The sequence below is a fragment of the Anastrepha ludens genome, chromosome 4, assembly GCF_028408465.1.
Source record: "Anastrepha ludens isolate Willacy chromosome 4, idAnaLude1.1, whole genome shotgun sequence".
NCBI classification, from domain to species: Eukaryota; Metazoa; Arthropoda; class Insecta; order Diptera; family Tephritidae; genus Anastrepha; species Anastrepha ludens.
This window is the reverse complement of record NC_071500.1, coordinates 124,944,291-124,963,131: the sequence shown is the minus strand read 5'-3', so window position 1 is coordinate 124,963,131 and position 18,841 is coordinate 124,944,291. Positions and strand designations below refer to the sequence as shown.

The 18,841-nt window shown below is 37.2% G+C and overlaps 3 protein-coding genes across 6 annotated transcripts in view; 1 reads left to right on the top strand and 2 right to left on the bottom strand.

The window, feature by feature from the left end:
• The first annotated feature begins 1,004 nt into the window (after positions 1 to 1,004).
• Positions 1,005 to 5,173, top strand: LOC128862488 (glycoprotein-N-acetylgalactosamine 3-beta-galactosyltransferase 1-like). The gene is made up of 4 exons (XM_054101143.1): positions 1,005 to 1,693; positions 2,720 to 2,816; positions 3,475 to 3,750; positions 3,812 to 5,173. The coding sequence occupies exons 1-4, from the start codon at positions 1,245 to 1,247 to the stop codon at positions 3,986 to 3,988; spliced, it is 999 nt and encodes a 332-aa protein (XP_053957118.1). The 5' UTR covers positions 1,005 to 1,244; the 3' UTR covers positions 3,989 to 5,173.
• A 360-nt stretch (positions 5,174 to 5,533) lies between these two features.
• On the bottom strand, positions 5,534 to 8,027 carry LOC128862486 (N-acetylgalactosaminyltransferase 6). The gene is made up of 3 exons (XM_054101142.1): positions 7,557 to 8,027; positions 6,724 to 7,492; positions 5,534 to 6,649 (listed from the first exon to the last, which is right to left on the bottom strand). The coding sequence occupies exons 1-3, from the start codon at positions 7,919 to 7,921 to the stop codon at positions 5,984 to 5,986; spliced, it is 1,800 nt and encodes a 599-aa protein (XP_053957117.1). The 5' UTR covers positions 7,922 to 8,027; the 3' UTR covers positions 5,534 to 5,983.
• Positions 8,028 to 11,824: 3,797 nt separating this feature from the next.
• LOC128861050 (sulfotransferase 1 family member D1-like) overlaps positions 11,825 to 18,841 on the bottom strand; it is a 54,433-nt gene continuing 47,416 nt past the window's right edge. The window contains exons 1-7 of one of the 4 annotated variants that reach the window (XM_054098937.1): positions 15,721 to 15,829; positions 13,815 to 13,892; positions 13,129 to 13,454; positions 12,934 to 13,066; positions 12,498 to 12,822; positions 12,123 to 12,195; positions 11,826 to 12,064 (exon numbers count right to left, since the gene is read on the bottom strand). In XM_054098937.1, coding sequence (XP_053954912.1) covers positions 11,929 to 12,064; positions 12,123 to 12,195; positions 12,498 to 12,822; positions 12,934 to 13,066; positions 13,129 to 13,451 — 990 coding nt within the window. In that variant the 5' untranslated portion in view covers positions 13,452 to 13,454; positions 13,815 to 13,892; positions 15,721 to 15,829 and the 3' untranslated portion in view covers positions 11,826 to 11,928. Of the gene's footprint in view, positions 12,065 to 12,122; positions 12,196 to 12,497; positions 12,823 to 12,933; positions 13,067 to 13,128; positions 13,455 to 13,814; positions 13,893 to 15,720; positions 15,831 to 18,841 lie in introns of those variants that run through there. The other 3 variants (XM_054098940.1, XM_054098939.1, XM_054098938.1) reach the window with 3 other exon arrangements.

The window sequence follows — 18,841 nt, the reverse complement described above, 5'->3', positions numbered from 1 at the left end:
TTTGAGATTTTTCAAAGTAGAAAATTTTGGTAAAGAGTTTTTAAAGTGAAATATCAACATTAAGTTAAAAAGTTTTCCATATTCTTTTAAATTTTTTGCAATTAAATATATTAATAATAATACATATTAAAAAAATGTATGTATATATTGTACAATATATACATAGAACATATTAAACAATTTTTTTTTTTTGTTTCGAAAATAAATTTTATTTTTTGTAATTTTATTTTATTTAATTTTTTTTTGTGTTTTGAAAACAAATTTTATTTTTTGTTATTTGATTTTTTTGTTTTTTGGAAATAATTTTAATTTTTATTCAAAATTTTTGAGAAAACACTTTTTTTACGATATTTAAGAAAATGCACTTTTAGAGTGTAATAATAACGTTTCTTTTTAACATTTCCATAATTTTTTATAATTTTTTGAGATTAAATATGTTAAAAAATAAGTTCGTTTTTTATGAAAATTTTGGTAAAGAGTTTTTTAAAGTGAAATATACAATGATAATTTTTTTCTTTTTAACATTTGCATAATTTTATTTAATTTTTTATATAAATTTTTTTTTGTATTCATATAAATTTTATATAATTTAGTTTTAATTTTATAATTATTTTTTTATTTTATTTGCTTTTATTTTAATTTTATAATTATTTTTTTATATTTATTTATTTTACATTTTTAAATTAAATATATTTTTTATTTATTAAAATATGTATAAAAAAAAGTTAATTTTACTCTTCAAAATTTTTGGGAAAAGCACTTTTTTGTCATATTTGAAAAACACCACTTCAGATTTTTTCCTTATTTATTTATTTATTTTTTCATTCATAGCTGAAACTATAGAAAGAAACAACAAGACACCTCCAATCGCACAGTCAAAATTTACATATAATTTCAAAGTGACTGGCTAAACAGTTATCACAAAGTTTACCCACAAAACACTTTTTGCAAATAAGAAAAAGTTAATTTCGAGATGTGTTTTGCAAGCATAGTGTGACCGCCACAACATTTTATTACTTTCCCAAATTGTACAACTTGACAAGTCCGCTCGAAACCATTTCATTCGCACATCTGGCAGTATCTCAACTGCCATCTTCGCCAGCATTGCAAAATTGCAGGAAATCATAATTTCATTTGTGATATGAGTTCATCGATAAGAAACTACAAAACTCGCCTTCAATCACCGGTAACCATCACTTAGACGCATCACCTCATTACTTCAAGAGTAGCGGTGCAGGAAAGAAATGACAGAAAACCGGCCAAAGTGTGAATCGATATTTCGGTTGTGTTTTAGAGACTTTTTTATCAGCTTGAAAATTTTACTCAAACTCTTAGTTACTTTTTGGTTTTGCCTTAGCGTAATTCAAGCCGATTACACGCGCTTATTTAATCTAAAGCGAAGTACTGCTGATAAAGACTCTCCATCGAACGCAACAAATGTTTCCCGACCACGCATCTTTTGCCTAATTTTTACCAGCGTTGAACGACATGATTACATTGCGATTTATGGCCAAAGTACGTGGATTAGGAATTGTGATCGTTATCTATTCGTGAGTAATTCAATACATCCAGTTTTGGAGCCGTTGGTCATCAAGAATCGCTACCGTTGGGGAGCCATGTTAATTAGCCTCGGCTACGTATATCGATATTATGCGGACGAAATGGATTGGCTGCTGAAAGTAAATGATGATAAGTAAGTGCAAAGGGCCTACGTGCTCTATATGTATTTGCAGATATTGCAGATAGAAAAAAATTGAAATGTTGTCAATTTCGAATGGTTTTAATGAAACCTCGAAATAGATGATTTGCAGGAGAGACTTACTGAGGGGAAGTAGATTAGCGAATTAAAGAGTAACCAGAGAGCCATGAAAGTTGTTACAATTCCAATTTCGGTTACCGGCACTGATACTCGGTTTAGAGCAATGTTAACGGACCTACTGTGTCCAGAGCTTAACAAAATCGACATATACGAGCTGTGGTTCCAACTAGACGGCGCTACATGACATATAAGCGAAGCATGTCAACGCTCGAAATGGTGACTGGCGAAATGGTGAAATTTGACGACTGGATCATCTCATGACGAACGACTATGCGATTTGACACTCCTTAATTATTTTCTTTGTTCCAGATACTATTGCCCACAAATATTGGCACTTCTTCTTCTTGACTGATGCCACAACCGCTTACGCAATTTTGGCCGAGTTTATCAAAGTCCGCCAGCTGTTTCTTTCTGGTGCTAACCGACGCCAGTTGGACGCACAAGTGAAGCCAAGTTCTTCTCCCTCTCCTGATCTTCCTAACGGCAAGGAGGCCTTTCTTTTCCTCTGCTACCATCCGTTAATACCGCATCGAATACTTTTAGAGGCGGAGCATTTGTATCCATTCAGATGATATGACCTAAGCAACGAAGACTCTGGATCTTTATTCGCTGCGCCATGTATATGTCGTCGTAAAGCTCATACAGAAAACCTATCTCCTATCTACAAATCAGTTATTTATAAGTCGAAAAAAAGCCTTGAGATTTTTGCGCTGTACGACCTGCCTTAATGAATTCGCCTTTGGTAGAGTTTTAGTAAAAGATTGGACATTTAAACTCAGTTTAGCCGGAAATCAGGTCTGGAATTGCGCTGCATGTTATTTATTATTATTTTTGATTTCAAGAAATTTTTTTTATTTATTTATTTCAAACACAACTCTTTTGCTTTCTCTCCTTTGACAGCTTCGTAATTTTGGAAAACCTACGCAAGCTGCTTCAACCCTACTCCCCCGATGAACCAATCAGTTTTGGCTGCAAAATGAAGAATAACGAAAACCAGGTAAATATATTAACAACCACAAACTGTTTCAAAAATGTTACAGAGAGGTGTCAAAGTTTTATAATCAAAACATAAAAAAACACATAAAAGTAACTGAACTTTAATTTTGTATAATCGCCGCACGTTTTTATCGAATAAAAGCATAACAAAATCACGCCAGATTTCCACTCTTTCCACGTCTAAGACTCAAAACTTTTCGATTGATGTTCCGAATGAATATCAACATTGGTTTAAGTTTATAAAGAGCCTTACACATATTTAGATTTTATTTACTATCGTATACAGAATGAAATCGCTCGTGTAAGTAATGACGATCATTTTGAACCCAAAATCATTAAAATCGGTTCATTTTCGACTAAGTTATGGGTATTTAAAAAAAATCGATTTTGAGCCGAAAAACAAAATTGCCGATAACTATTGAAAAAAAAATTTTTCGGGCGAACAACAGAGAGCAACAAATTTTAGTTACATCGAAATCGAAGAACATGACCCGAATAGCCCGGTTGAATTGAAATGGAAAGCATCTATAGTCGATTACTTAGACTAATTAAATAATTTAAATAAATGGAATTACGGCTTTCTTCCCTCGAGCTGCTTAGATATAAAATTATAATTTTGGTTTACCCAGTGCATGCGACCAAATTTCTTTCTTTTTTAGACTTACATGCATGGCGGTAATGTCTTTAGCCGCGAAGCATTGCGTCGCCTCGTTACCAATGGCTTCACAAATTCAAGTCTATGTTACCTGGACGATAGTCCCTACGATGATGAAGAATTGAGCAGATGCCTACGAAATGTGGGCGTTTTTGCCGGTGACAGTCGTGACGCCATGGGGCGCCAGCGGTTTTTGCCATTCAATCCCGAGCAATATCTGGTAGACCTGGAACCGGATATGCAGGAATGGTATTCAACTCGTTCGTATTACGAAATCAATGTGAGTAATTTCTTTATATTGTATAAAAATATTAAAAAAAAAATATTTTGTTTGATTTCAGGCCACTACGAGAGAATTGTCGAGGGAAGTAATTTCTTTTTACAATGTAAATCCACCAACAATGCTCTGCTTGTATTATTATATATATAAAATGAGAATTTTCGGAAGAAAAGTGCTACCTCAAAATGGTACAACACATTTTATAAATGGTACGTCGTCAGTAACTCACAGCAATTAAATTCAAAGGGGCCTATATATGTAATATATGTACAGCGGTCAAAAAAAAATATTCGACATAAGTAATAAAGTTTATTATTTTGTCAATAAACCAATTTTTGTCAATTTTGTTAATAAATAAATTGCCAACACCTGATGCCGCCATGCATCCCCATACCATAACACCACCTCCACCATGCTTGGTACCATATTTTTTTCTTCCAATTTTGTGTTAGGCTTACACCAGAATTTTGCCATCACATCCAAAAAGGTTCTAGTTACTTTCGTCGGCTAAAATTATATCCATTCAAAACTCAATGGGCTTATTTACGTGTTCCTTCGCAAAGTCTAATCCTATCTTCCTATTTTTCTTCGAAATATGTGGTTTCTTTCTGGCTGATCGCGCATGAAAGTCATGTTTTCTTAGCACATTTCTTACTGTTTGGGAAGTAACAGATACGCCTATGTGCTTCTCAGCCAATTTTGCCAAAACCGTGGCATTACTTTTCGGATCTTTTCTCACTTCCCGCCCGATTCGCCGTTCATCTATTTCCGTAAGCTTGCGAGGTCGACCAGTCCTTTCCTTGTTTATCACAGTGTTTTCTGTCTTGAATTTTTTTATGATATAATGAACAGTAGTTATTGGATTCTGAACAATTTCTGCTATGCTTTTTTCAGTCTCTCCTAATTTGTAATGACGTATTATTAAATTTCTTACATCTAGAGAAGTTTCTTTGCTTTTACGTCCCATCTTCGTGATCACTTTTACAAAAATGAGTAAAAAATACTTGTAAATAATAAATAAGAACTCTAACGGCATTTTTACCAACAACAACAACAAATAATGCAAAATACATATTCACTATAAAAAAAAAAACAACTGTTGACGAATACTTTTTTTTGCTTTGGAATTTGTGCGGTCTTATCCAAAAAGATGACTGAGTGTTAAAATGTGAAATATTGGTTAATTTTATAACGGTATATTCTGAAATACATACTTACTACACAACGTTATCTTAATCAGAAACTTAAACATTTTTAAAGAGTACTAGCATTTTGAAATCAATTTTAATCAATTACTCTAATGTCGAATAGTTCTTCTGACCGCTGTATGTAGGTATGTATGTAAAGTTATTAAAATTAATAGCCAACAAGTTTTGGAAAACAATAAAAATGTTGTAAATGATGTGTAAATTTTCAACAATAAAATTGGGTACCCCAGTCACGGGAAAAACAGTTTTTTCAAATTTACTCAGCTCTCCACTTTATGAAATGCGTTTTGATGTAGTCCTACAAAATGCAGAATTCTAAAATTGTTACCGACACCGAAATGGCAGATGAGTTTTTCACATGAAACAATGTAGGGATTATAATTTTCACCCTGTGCCAGCCATCTTGAGCTGCTTAATAAATCCGTGATGTCCTCTTGGAAAAGCTGCTTTTTATTTCAGAGCAAAAAAGTACTAAAGAAAAAGTACTCAAAATCACAAGTTAAGGTTTTTGTTTTAGTTTCACTATAATTTTATTATTATTATTTTTTTATATTAAATTTTTAATACTCTTTAATATCTAATTTTCAAAACTCTATTATTATAATTAAATCATTTGGTACCCTTCAAGGCTTGGTGCACCGAGCCGACCACCTCATGGATAAGACACCACTGATATACCTACATGCAAATACATACATACATAAAATATTAAATAAATATTTAAATAATGCTTTCAATCAGTAAATTTCTGTCTGAAAAGTACAGCAGAGAACTTCTGCACAGCCTTATGTGGTCAGAAATATTTAAAGTTGTCACTACTTTCATGACAGGCAGGCTTATCACCTACCCTGTCAGAAATCAAATAGAATAATGTAACCAACGCAAGACAAATGTCTTGTCGAGGCCCTATGCTCCCGAGAGGAGTGAACAAGGAAAAAAATAAAGTTCATGACTACAAGCATATGTGCGTATGTATGAGTCAAATCGGTATCTCCTCAACTGAATTTCAAATTTTGTTAACTCTCCTATTCGCTTGTTCTTAATCCCTTGAAAAATGTTGCCATCATTGTTTTGTTGACAAATCCGAAATTCCATTTCATGTTCAAATTGGCAAAATCACAGTCGTTCATTGACACTCGACGTGCCGTTACATTCGCCTCTAAGCACATGCGCTCTACCTCCGTTTCTCCTTGCACCAGCAACTGTGTTTGCTGGTCGTAATACCAAAATTGATTGCCACCTTGATGGTGACATGGCCACAGCCAAACTGGCGCATCTTGTGCCCACGACTGCACTTCCAGGCAATTGCCATTTGGCTGGCGGAGATCGCGACGAAAGGTAAGCTGCCAATGTTGCGTGATGTATGGGTGTTTCAGGTCAGGCGGACAAGAGCGCAGATCGCCAATCGGTTGACGTGCCGAAAGCTGCAGCGAGTCCAGACAAAGATCTGGTGCTACAACGCTTTGCAATGCACCAAACGCATAGTCTGGTGGCTCAATTGGTGGATAAGCCTGCAACAAGTCTGGAGCAATGGTCTCGAGATACCATTTAAAAGTCTTGCACTTAAGCTCCTCTCGTAAAGCGCGACGCGCGCTCACATCACCCGCGTCAATCACCACAAGCTTGGGGATGTGCGCATATAATGCGTCCTGGTATTCATCTAACCAAACAGATGCGACGCGTTTGTAGTTCTATGGAAGGAGTTGCGAAATTTATAGTCATGTAAATGTGTGCGGATTTATTAATTCCAATGGCGTGGACCCACCTTCGATATGAAATCATCTGTACGGTTGGTATATTTGATGTGAAACGCCCCGTCACGGTAGAGATGACCCAGACGTGAACAAGGCACTTCCAATATGCGACCGCCGCACATCCAAATTTTGAAGCTAAGTTCAAATTGCTCTGCACCCCACACAGCCAAACCCTCGTCGTAGGCGCCCAAATGCCAGAAAAATTTCGCCTCAATTGCAAAGAGACCGCCATTTATCACTGGATTATTATGCGGCGCCGGCAGCGTCATGCGCTCTTCAGCCAGCACCGGCAGCTGTACATAATTGAAACTCCAATCGAATCCACCGCGCGTAGGCGACGACCTGACATATTCAAAAGTGTTATAGTTAATAGTATCTATAATGGGCGAGGTGCTGGTGCGGGGATTCTCGAATATTGGTTGCAATAACGGTGGCAACCAGTTGTAAGCAGCTTCCACATGCGCGTCCAAAAATACCAACACGGCACCGGTTGCCATGCGCGCTCCAGCAATTCGTGCGCGTATCAACCCAAAGTGTGCGGTTAGTTTGAGTATTTTCAGTTTCGTGCTAAATTTCACAATCAGCTGTTGTTCAAGTGAGGCGCCAAAAGGCGGTTGAGTGCTGTAGTCGTCCACAAATATAATCTCATGCAATAATTCGTGAGGTGTACGGTTCCAAAGGCTGTGCAGTGCACGCAGCACCACCGATGGATGTTCATTGTGGTGTACCAGAATTATGCTTGCGGCAGGCAGGTGTCTGTGGTAGGTTTGTGCGCGACAACTGCTCGAAATAAATAAACAATTTATATGTGAATAATTGAAGCTCTTTTTCACCTCGTACCCACCTCAAATGGCGCACGTCAGGCAGCGCGCGCTCCAATGAAATTTGCTCAGATAGTAGAGCATTGAAACCGTAAATGCTCAAACTGGATGCTACCGCCTCTTTGTATTCCATATTAGCTAAGACCGCTGGCTGGCCCTGCTCTCCCGCTCCGTTACGCTCAGCATCGCGTGACATAGCTGCGTAGTCGTGCCAATCGCGCAGTTGTGCGTCAACTTCTTTACTTCGTTGCCTGTGCGTTTCTTTTGCTGCATTTTTGCGTGCAATGAGCTGATGAAAGGCAATGAAAATTAAGCAAAGTAGGAGAAGTCCAATTGGAATGCGCCTTTTGTTGAGTTTGAAGCGCACAACAGGCAGTACGATGCGCATTACGTTGGCAACGCTTGCGAGCAACTGGTTGAATTTAGCTCCGCCTGCACCTTTTCAGCAGCAAAAAGTTGTTTTTCAGCTTCGGTTACTCGCTAACGCGCATTCGCTATTCAAGTATGTATGTGCACATTAAACCAAATACAAATAAGCTCATTTATTAATTAGTATAATATTACTTAAGCTATTTGCAGCGAATATTCACGATCGCGGTGTGGTGAACATTGCAAAAGCTTTTCCTATGGGTGAGATATGGATTCCCTCCAGATTCTTTGTGCGCTTTTAGGCGTTAATACATTTAATTAGGAAGCTTATAATCTCACGTAGAAACAATTCAAATATGGACTTGCTTACCGCAATATAATATGCATGTTACTTGTGTGGCACGTAGCGCCGTATTGTTGAAAATAAACGTTGTCCAGATCAATACCATCCAATTCTGGCCATAAAAAATCGTTAATCATCTCTCGATAGCGCAATCCATTCACCGTAACTGTTGCTCCAGCTTCATTTTCGAAAAAAAATGACTCCGCCGCTTTTCAACAATAACTCTTGGATTTTCCGAGCCCCAGGTCCGACAATTTTGCTTGTTGACGAAGCCACCGAGATGGAAATCGGCCTCATCACTCCAGATGATTTTTCGATGGAATTCCGGATCATTTTCATGCATTTCAACGCAACAGCAAAGACACTACTTTGTTGATGATCGGCCGGCTTAAGTTCTTGTGTTAACTGAAGACCCAAATTTTTATGCAAAATACGGACTAATGACGTTTGTGGAATGCCTAATTCCAAAGGAGGAATGGACAAACCTGGGTTTTCTTCAACACTTTCGGCTACAACAGTAATATTTTCGGCTGTTCTTGAGCGACGTGCACGGGTTTCATTCTTCACATCACTAACTTGCCCCAGCAGCTCGAAATTTTTCACCAATTTCTGTATTGCGGTCCGACAAGGTGATTCACGATTACCCAAAAATGTTCGGGTTTTACGAACCGTCTCTGCCAAATTTTCACCATTTTAATAATTTCAATGCGTTGTTTAATCGTGTATCGTTCCACTTTTATTAATGGCGTAGTATCTACTTGTCAAATATCAAAAAATGTCAGCTTCATCTACCGAAATAGCGGGCTATTCAAAATAACACCTGTTATTGGAAACCCCTTTACTTGGCGACGCAAAATGAATCACGCCACCGCAAAATTTATAATTTTTGCAAGTGGCGTCGTACGTCAATCATATTTGGCACTTGTGAACTAAGCAGCTGCAGTGTAGAAACTTAACAAGCAATGGCGCGTTTAAAGGTCTAACTAAAGATTTCCATCACTCAAAATAATTTGTTTTATTTGGTGTAAAAGTTGATCAAAAACAAAATTGGATAATTAATCTTGCGCCATCGTATATAAATTATGTACTATTGTTCTTTTGTAGAATACATTTAGATGCATTAATAAATCTTTCATTTCCTTGAGCTCTTTTGAGTATGCCTGGGAGGCTTCACGAACAAGCTTGGACACGCTAGGAGCGCGCTGGTGTGAAGTTATTTATAGAAATTCGCATTTATGGTCCGTTTTAGTTCATATTCAGAGTACATAGCAACTAACTAAATAAATGGGTTTGAAAAAATATTCGTTTGGTGACGCTAACATTCATGTAATCCAAAAAAAATATTTACTAGGTTGTTCAATAAGTTTTACGATTCGTTAGAGAAGGCACTGCCACTAGCCGCATTTTTTTTTTGCTATTATGTTAGTAGACTCTTCATATGAACCATTCTGAAGTTTCATTTTAATCTGTGAATTCATTCTTAGTTCACAAGCCATTTAGTTTCGAAGTGTCACAGTATTTTCTACAATGGAAAAAATCAAGTATCGTGCAGCGACTGAATTTTCATTTTTGGACGGTTTAAAAGCAAAGGAAATTTATGAACGAATTTTGAAAGTGTATTCCGACTTTTCGCCATTAATTCATACAATAGGAAGATGGACTGCTGAACTTAAACGTACAAGCCTTGAAGAAGATCCTCGCCAAAGCAACTACTTTTCCTCGCTAAATCCTCTCAGTCGAAGTTGTATAACTCCCTCAGTTTTCGTTTGATTTGCTTGAAATTTTTACGCAAATCTAGGGAAGCGTCAACCTTTTCAAATATGAAGAGAACACAACAGACGGGCTGAAAACAAAAATCGGTGAAATTAGTCTACAGCCGTCCAAAAACAGTAACAACACCAGATACAGGATATCGTATTGGAAATACATGCATGGAAAGCGTTTTTCATAAAGTGATGAGGTTATAACAGCTGTGGAAGCGTATTTTGCAGCACTTCCAGATTTTCACTACTGGGTTGGAATTCTTAAAATGGAATTTCGTTGGAACAAGTGTGTTGATATTCAGGGAGACTATACTGGTGGTTTTCTTATCGAACCCCAAAACTTATTAAACGAAGAAGTTTAGTATGAATTAGTTGAAACGCAAACTGTTCATTATTTACATAGGAATCATTTTTTTGAATAACCTGGCAGAATGGCTATTTATTGGGCCAACTCCATTTTTCGGCTTTAACAAAAATAATATAAAACAGGAAACCAAAAAATGGATCCAAACTAAAATCAGGGAACACTGGAACGGCACAAGCGGCCTTAATCACTCCAAAAAGTGTTTGAACTTCAATGCCAACAGAACAAAATCTGCTCTAACACAAGATAAAAAGGGCCTCAGATTACTCTGTGGAGCACTTACGGAACACTTTGCCTGTAATAAACACTTTAACACAATAGAACTATCTGGCACTAGCTTATGTAGACTCTGCCGTGATGAAGAGGAGTCTATGGAACACTTAACCCCCAACTGTGACCCCCAACTGTGAGGCATCAGGCCACAGGAGGCACAGAATCCTGGGCTCACACCTACTACAAGAGGAAGACCTACAATTGATGCTTCCTAAGAAGCTGGTTCGATTCCGCGGTATACTATATTAAATAATTATAATTAAGTAATTAAAGGCGCACAATAGATCAATCTGGTCGCAGTGCATAAAGGCCTTGGCCTAACCCGTACAACCACTACCATTACCGGTCCCAAACAATTCGTTCGCAAAATATACAGTTTAAAAATTTTCAAGCATATTCAAGAATAGCAACTTTGAAGAGCATTTACCACAGGATAACTACAAATAAAAAATTATAGGACTGTTTACACTGCCACAAGGAGCCTCTATTTCGCCTAGGTGCGTCGTAAGACAGCCACTTTGCCTAACCAGAGGACTAATGTCCACTTTCGTTTGATACTCGTACTTCCACACTTTTTATAATTTCAACCCTTTGAGGACGGAACCGCTCGACGGGCGAGCGTCGCTGAGGACGAAAGGTATTGGAGGTATAGGAACGTTGTTAAAACTAAAGCTTTATTTAACACAAGAAAAGTTTTTCATTAAATCCAAAAATAATTATGTATAAACAAACAAATTGAAAAAAAAAATACCAGTCTAACGGTTACACACGATAGAAGTGAAACCTTCCGTAAAACAAACTGAGAGAGAATGAGACGAAAGCAGCATTAGGAGCGGGATAATTATAGGTTCCTTATAATATTGCTATAAAGTTCATATTTTATTTTCTTCATTTTATTATTATTCATCCTCAATGTTTTCAATTTCAACAAATGATACGAGTGACTTATGATAGCTAAAATATGATAAATGCTTTGGTTTCAATGTTGTCAACATATCTTTGAAATACCGCGTCAATTGTTGTTTTTGATCGTGTCGTCGATTCAGTCCGATTGTTACACATTTTTAAATTGAATGTTGTATTGAGAAAGTCAATTAAAGGAACCGCTGTGTCCAATGCAAAATTTAACGTGTCGAGAAAGTGTTTTTGCATGCAATTTCAATCGAAAATTGCATAAAAAAATAATTGAAAATTGTTTGTTCCACTAATACGTTTTTTATTTCAAATACTTAAATGTTATTAAACAAAATCCTCTTTCCATTGACACTTTAATGAAAAAAAATCTAGAAATCGCCAAAAATATCAGCTGCAGTCAAATTAAATTCTTGCAAGAACTGCGCTGACCATTCATTCAAGCGCCGCTGATTCGTTTCAGACAATTCGTCTTTGTAGCTACCAACTATGCCACGACGCATAAATCTGAAACAGATTAAGTAACGAGATCAAAAGAGATTTAAATATTTTTTGTGATTCTTACTGGAAATCAGCTTCAACGTTGGAACGATCATCCGTATTTTTAATTATTTTAGTGGGATTCACCTGCTGATTTGCTGGAATATTGAATATTTTTTTATTTTTTTTTTGACTTTGCCATATTCCGCGGGTCGAGTAAAGTTATATGCAAGGGGGCACAAAATTAATCATCCTATCGGAAAATATATAATTTTTGCAAATGGCGTTGTGCGTCAATCATATTTGACTCTTCTAAACTAGACTGCTGCAGCATACAAACAGACAACCAATGGAGCGCGTAAAGGTCGAAATCATTTTTTCATTTTATTTTTATTTAGTAAAAAATGCATGCAAAAAACAAAATTCGAAGACTAATTTTGCACCGTCTTATTTTACCTACCTCTCATATTTTCGAACGACAGATGATTTAACAGTTTCTCCATTTGCGCTTCACTTAAGTTTGGTTTTTCTAAGAATTCATTCAATCGTTTTATTACACCCCTCAAATCGCGTTTCATTTCTTCAAAAGTGGTAAAAAATACATTCGGCTCTGAGCGCATTTGCCACATGGTAAATACATGCGGCCAAAAAGGTGTGTATGCCGATTCTGCATTTAAGAAGTCATCGATGAATTCCTGCATACTGCCACCGTAGGCACCTTTGCTGCGCAGAAAATGGCCGTAAGACAAAACGACATCTTTTGGGTTGCGAGCGCAGTAAACCAACTGAAAAACGCAAAATTTGTATATTTATAGGGAAACTTTAAACGAGTTTTGTGCATTTATATTTAAATAACGAATTTTGGTTTTTTCCTTTCTTCTATTTTCAATACCAACCTTCACTCTCTTCTGCCAAATTTGATGAGGTAGCAAATGCGCTGGCAGATGAGATTTAATGCAACGCGGTGACTTCAACTGCATGGCCGCTGTGATGCTATCGTCATGGAAGGTGTCATATAGCAGGCTCAAACTATTTACATAGAAATGCGGTAGCAAATGTTTGTATTTTTGTAAAAACTCATTCTTCCTTACTCCATATATACGCTGCGATCTACGAGATGGATTCTATTAGCCGTTTCATAGTCCAAATTATTCAGCAACAACCAAGTGGCTTCCTGTATCCAAGTAGTACCACATTTGGGAAATGTCGATATGAAGATGTCATCATGGTTTACTTGGAAATTGTAGATGCGTTGGAAATATTCTTGAAAGCTACCAGGCACAGAGCACCAAGTTTCGGCCCAATTCCATTTTAAGGGTATAAAATCTCCATTAGTAGACATTTTTATCATTTTCATCCTTTGACGTTTTACGAGAGCATCAGCGGCATTCTCGTGTGGTTTAATGTGAAACATGTTCTGAAAAAACGTATGTATTTATTTATTTTTCATTTGGTATTATTTTTAGGGTATGATATTAATGGTATGCTAAAAAATAAATAAATATAAAAAAATAAAATCAAATTTTCGTTTGCCTAGCGTCCATTTTTTTCTACTGTCACTGCATCGGTCTTCTGGTCGACCGGTGATTCCTTTTCACAATAAAACTACCAAGCTATTAGACATTAGAGATGCCAATTCCGGAATCCCGACATGTCGGTGTTATTTAAGTATAGAACATCTCAGATTAGTTGATATGATAGTTCTCTCCTCCAAGTGCTGGAGATATTTTGGATAAAAATTGTTGAAAGAATAAATAAATCCAAATCTCATTATTACCTTTTGGCAGCCAAAACATAAATATATGAGTGCGAGAACAAATTCGACTCTTTTTTGTTTGCAAATTCATGCATTTGTCTCAAAGAGAAGTTTTAAGAAATTAAGTTTACAATTTTTAAAAAATGTTCTGAATATATGATTAAACCTGCTGTAAGAATTGTTAGTTTGACTTGTTTTGAACTAAGTGAATAATATTAAAGAAAAGAGATATGCAGAAACAAACTAAAATATCCCGAATTATATTAGGTGCGCAACTAAGTTCCCGCTGTTTGTCAATAGATGCCGCCAGCAGTGTGTGCTAGTCGATTCTAACATAACCTAAACATCGTAAACCTTAGACATATGGTAAACAAACTGCTTCGACACATTAGTGATTTTGTTTTGGTATCATATACTTTTGGTTTTATGAAAATGTCTGATTTTGTGCCGAATAATCGTCATCGCTGCTTTAGGCGAAACAACGTGTGGAGATTGGTTCAGACGCTTCAAAGGCGGTGATGTTATTGTTGACGACCGTCCGCGTGAAGGAAGGCCAAAAACCTTCGAAGACGCTGAATTGGAGGCATTGCTCAATGAGGACCCATGTCAAACGCAAGAAGAGCTTGCTTCAGTACTAGGAGTTATTGGCCAATCCATTTCAAAGCGATTGTATGCTTTAGGAAGGATTCAGAAACAGGGGACTTGGGTTCCTTATGAGTTAAAACCAAGGGATGTTGAACGTCGTTTTTTCGCCTATGAACAACTGCTCCAGGGGCAAAAAAGGAAGGGTTTTCTTCATCGCATCCTGACGGGTGATTAAAAATTGATTCATTAAGGCAATCCAAAGAAAAGAAAGTCATGTGGACTACCCGGTCATGCTTCTAAGTCGTCGCCTCGGCCGAATATTCACGCTGCGAAGGTTATGCTATGTATTTGGAGGGACCAAGTTCGTGTTATTTATTATGAACTAGGGATCGGTATCGACTTCAATTGATGCGATTGAGCCGAGCACTGCGCGAGAAGTGGCCACAATACGCGGACAGGCATGAAAAAGTGATTCTACAGCATGACAACGCTCGGCCTCATGTTGCCAAACCCGTTAAAACCTACCTGGAAACACTGCAATGGGAGATCTTGGCGGGTGGGGCCCCATATTCTCCAGATATTGCGCCGTCGATTATCACCCGCTCCGATCGATGGCACATGGTCTAGCTGACAAGGAGTTCCATTCATATGAAGACATCATAAAATGGCTTGAGCCGTGGATAGCCTCAAAAGATAAACAGGTTTACCGCGACGGTATACGAGATCTACGAGAAATATGGAAAAAAGTAGTAGCCAGCGATGGGCAATACTTTCAATGATTCACTTGTAACCATTTTTTTTCAGAATAAAGTTGTATTTTCATCCAAAAACGGCAAGAACTTAGTTGCGCACCTAATATATAGAAAGTATCTTCACAGAAGGTAATCACTGGAGGCCCCACATATTTTATCACCGTGGGCCCTGCAAGCCCAAGTAAACCTTTGCACATTCTGTGACAACCTGTGACCTGTGACATAACCTGACCCCCGCTTTGCTGTTGCATTTTGTACTGCACACATTTATTGAGTACACAAATGTCACACAATTTCTTGGTAGCCTGCGACGACTTTTTGCCTTAATCCTAGTGGTACTGAAAAATGTTTCAAATTTGTTGTTTTTTTATCTTTATTTTGAAATGATGTAACACACAACTGGTTTCACAAACACTGTATAGTAACTATAATCCGATGTCATATATACGTGCATCGCCAGATGTGGCTCGAAAAACGCTTCTAACGGAAAACGCTCAGAATTATTTACTTCACCTAATAAAATGTCGCATTATATTCACTTATAATATCTAAAATAATTTAATATTAATATTATAAATTGAATTGCGTACTCGAAATTGTATATCCGTTCCTTGAAATTGTTTCGATTTGCACGGGAAAAACGAACTGAAGGGTTTGATTGCCACCAAATGAGTTGGAAATGGTTGAACCAATATTTATTTGATTATAAACATTTACTTTCAAAAGCTTTCGAGATAACAGCGCGTTTAACTTGAGCTTTTCTTCTGAATAAGTGCCATTTACAGTTACACAGAGTAAATGCTACAAAAAGGTATCCGAAGCATTGCAAGTGCAGCGAATTCATAATTCAATAAACTTTGTGTGTCAGAGCCGGTGTTCCCACCCTCCATGAATCGAAGCGCAGCGGATATGGTAAGAAATTGCAGTGGATTTGCATAATTGTTGATATATCTAAAGTAAAATTGGAAAGGAAAATTTTATTTTTTTCTTAAGCATAGTACTAAGCGACCGCCGTAGCCGAATGGGTTGGTGCGTGACTACCATTCGAAATTCGGAAGTGCGTAGCTTCGATTCTCGGTGCATGAAACACCAAAATGATAGAAAAGTATTTTCTATTTCTCCATATAAAGAAAAGTTTGTGTATTTGTTATATGGAGAAAATACGCAAAACCATCAGTAAAAATTAATTATGAAAAATCAACGAGAAATTTGAAGCACTTTGAAATCTATAAACCTGCTTTAAAAAGGTACGGAATGGAAAAAAGAGTTAGCAAACCTGTAGCGCGCAAAATAAGAGATGAAACGCTAAGGCTACGGCAAGACCGCTGGATTAACGAAACACACGGTAGATAAACGTCCTATAAACGACGTCGCCAAATCGAACAGCAGGAACTTCGGTGAAATCACTTTTTATACAACCCAAATTCTTTCGGGGCAGGGGTATTTCCGAAAATACAATACCTATTCAAAGAAGGGAAATAGCGAACGTCCCACATGCATATACGGGGATGCCGTCGAAGATGACGCTGAGCACTCGCATACATGCATTGGGAACAAGAACGTCGAACGCTGGAGAATACAGTCGGTCACATAACCACTGAAAATGTAATCGCCAAAATGCTAAATAGCGAGGAAACGTGGGAGATCATCAGTGGTTTCGCGAAAAGAATTCTGCGAATAAAAAAGTCGGACGTGGACGCACCTAGGTATAGACCTTTGTAATTCGGAAGGTGGATCGCCATTCTGAAGGAATGCGAAAGAGGTTTCAGAGTGGATAACGATTCCAAACGAGGGGGAGTTTTTTAATCTCCGGACATACCATTGCTGCGACGGCAGCTTTGATGATGCATTAGGCATTTTCCTCTCCTTACCCGCAAAAAAAACATTTAACTGCGTACCAAAACTAATTTTCTAATTTTTCATGAAGGTGGAAGCTTGGATTTATGCGATATTTGTTGTAAAATGAACCATACTTTTACTAAAAATAATGAACGTTCAAAACAAGAAAAAATTGAATTAGTCAGAACTGATTAAAAAGTTGTTTTTCGCGGCCTGTGTACAAGTATATGTGTATGTATAATAATCTGAAATTACAGGGTCCGGCACTCGTTGTTAGTTGACTAAATGAATATTAAAAGCGCGCGGAAGCATTTTGCCGAGAGTAAACGCGAAAAAAAATAAATCATGTATTTCAAAGCTAATAGTCTGATTGCATTATATTTGGCTGGAAAATCACAACCAGCGATTGTTCGTGAGCTCGAGACACTTAAAGTGAATAAAGTTTTGGCTTATCACACCATTTTATGAAGGTGGCCATCAAAAAACTGCGACGTCACGTGGAATGGTCCAAAAAGTGAAGAAGCGAATTGAGCGAGATCCCCGACGAAGTATCTATCAAATGGCGAAATAACTGAAAATATCTGACCGTAGCATTCACCTCATACTGAAAAATGATATCAAAGTCAAGTCTTACAAGATCCAAAAGGCGCACGATCTCACACCAACGAAGCAACAAGTCAGACTTAAGAGAACGGAGGAGTTGCTTTGCTTGGCCGAAAGCGGTAGATTTCCGAATATTGTGTTTTCTGACGAAACAATTTTTCAAATTGAGTAATTCGTAAACTCCCAAAGGGATAGGATTTATTTGACCGACTGTTCAAACGAGTCATCAATTGACTACTGGGAGACAGCACCCAGATGACCGCTCTCCAATCGTTTTCATCGACCCTGGCGTCAAGGTAAATGCGAAATAAATATTATCGGGAAAGTATTCTGGAGGTTGCTTTAAGGCCGTGGGCAAACAAACATTTCGGTGGTAGACCATGGACGCTTCAACATGACTCGGCAACGTCTCACAAAGTTCGAGTGAACCAAGAATGGCTAAAAAACAACGTTCCGAACTTCATAGCCTCCACACAATGGCTTTCAAATTCACCAGACGCAAATCCGATGGATTATTCTCTTTGAGCGATTTTGGAGAGGGGCGTCCGAACTAAAAGATGCACCAGTCTCGACGCGCTGAAGAAAGCCATTGTACGCGAGTGGGCCAAAATACCTGCAAGTGACACTCAGGCAGCTTGCGATTCGTTTCTGGACCCTCTCAAGGCCATAGTCAAGGCAAAAGATGGTCAGATCGAGCAAACGTTAATTGATTCTTAATTTTGTAATATTTTCACACATTTTTTACTTTGAATTGAATAAAAGTAACTTTCCAAACTAAATGTATGGCCTTTTTAATTGGTTACACTTCGAGTGTCGGACCCTGTAAATACGTCAGAGTGATCCCATTTATTACATTGCTTGACTGCATCTTTCGTTAATCGAACGCGGACGTAAATATACACAAACAGATAGAATTTCGCAATCCAAACAGAGGTAAGAAATGTAAATCCAATAAAACTTATATTTGTGTGTGAATGTGTATGTAATTCAAACAAAAAACATAAATTCGCTTTATTGAAACAACTCGTGATTACAGTCGAGCCCGCTCTACTACCATGTAGTCGCCTATGTAAGTGAAAAAAAATTGTATCAAATTTTTTTTGGATCGCTACATTGAAATTATTTATTATTAATATTAATTATTATTATCTCCAGATTTGAACTTAACTTTAATAATCTAAAACTGACCATTTATTAGTTTGATTTTTTTATTAGGCACCCAAATTAGTGACCAACTGAGTACAAATATGGCTTGGATTAAAATAAGGG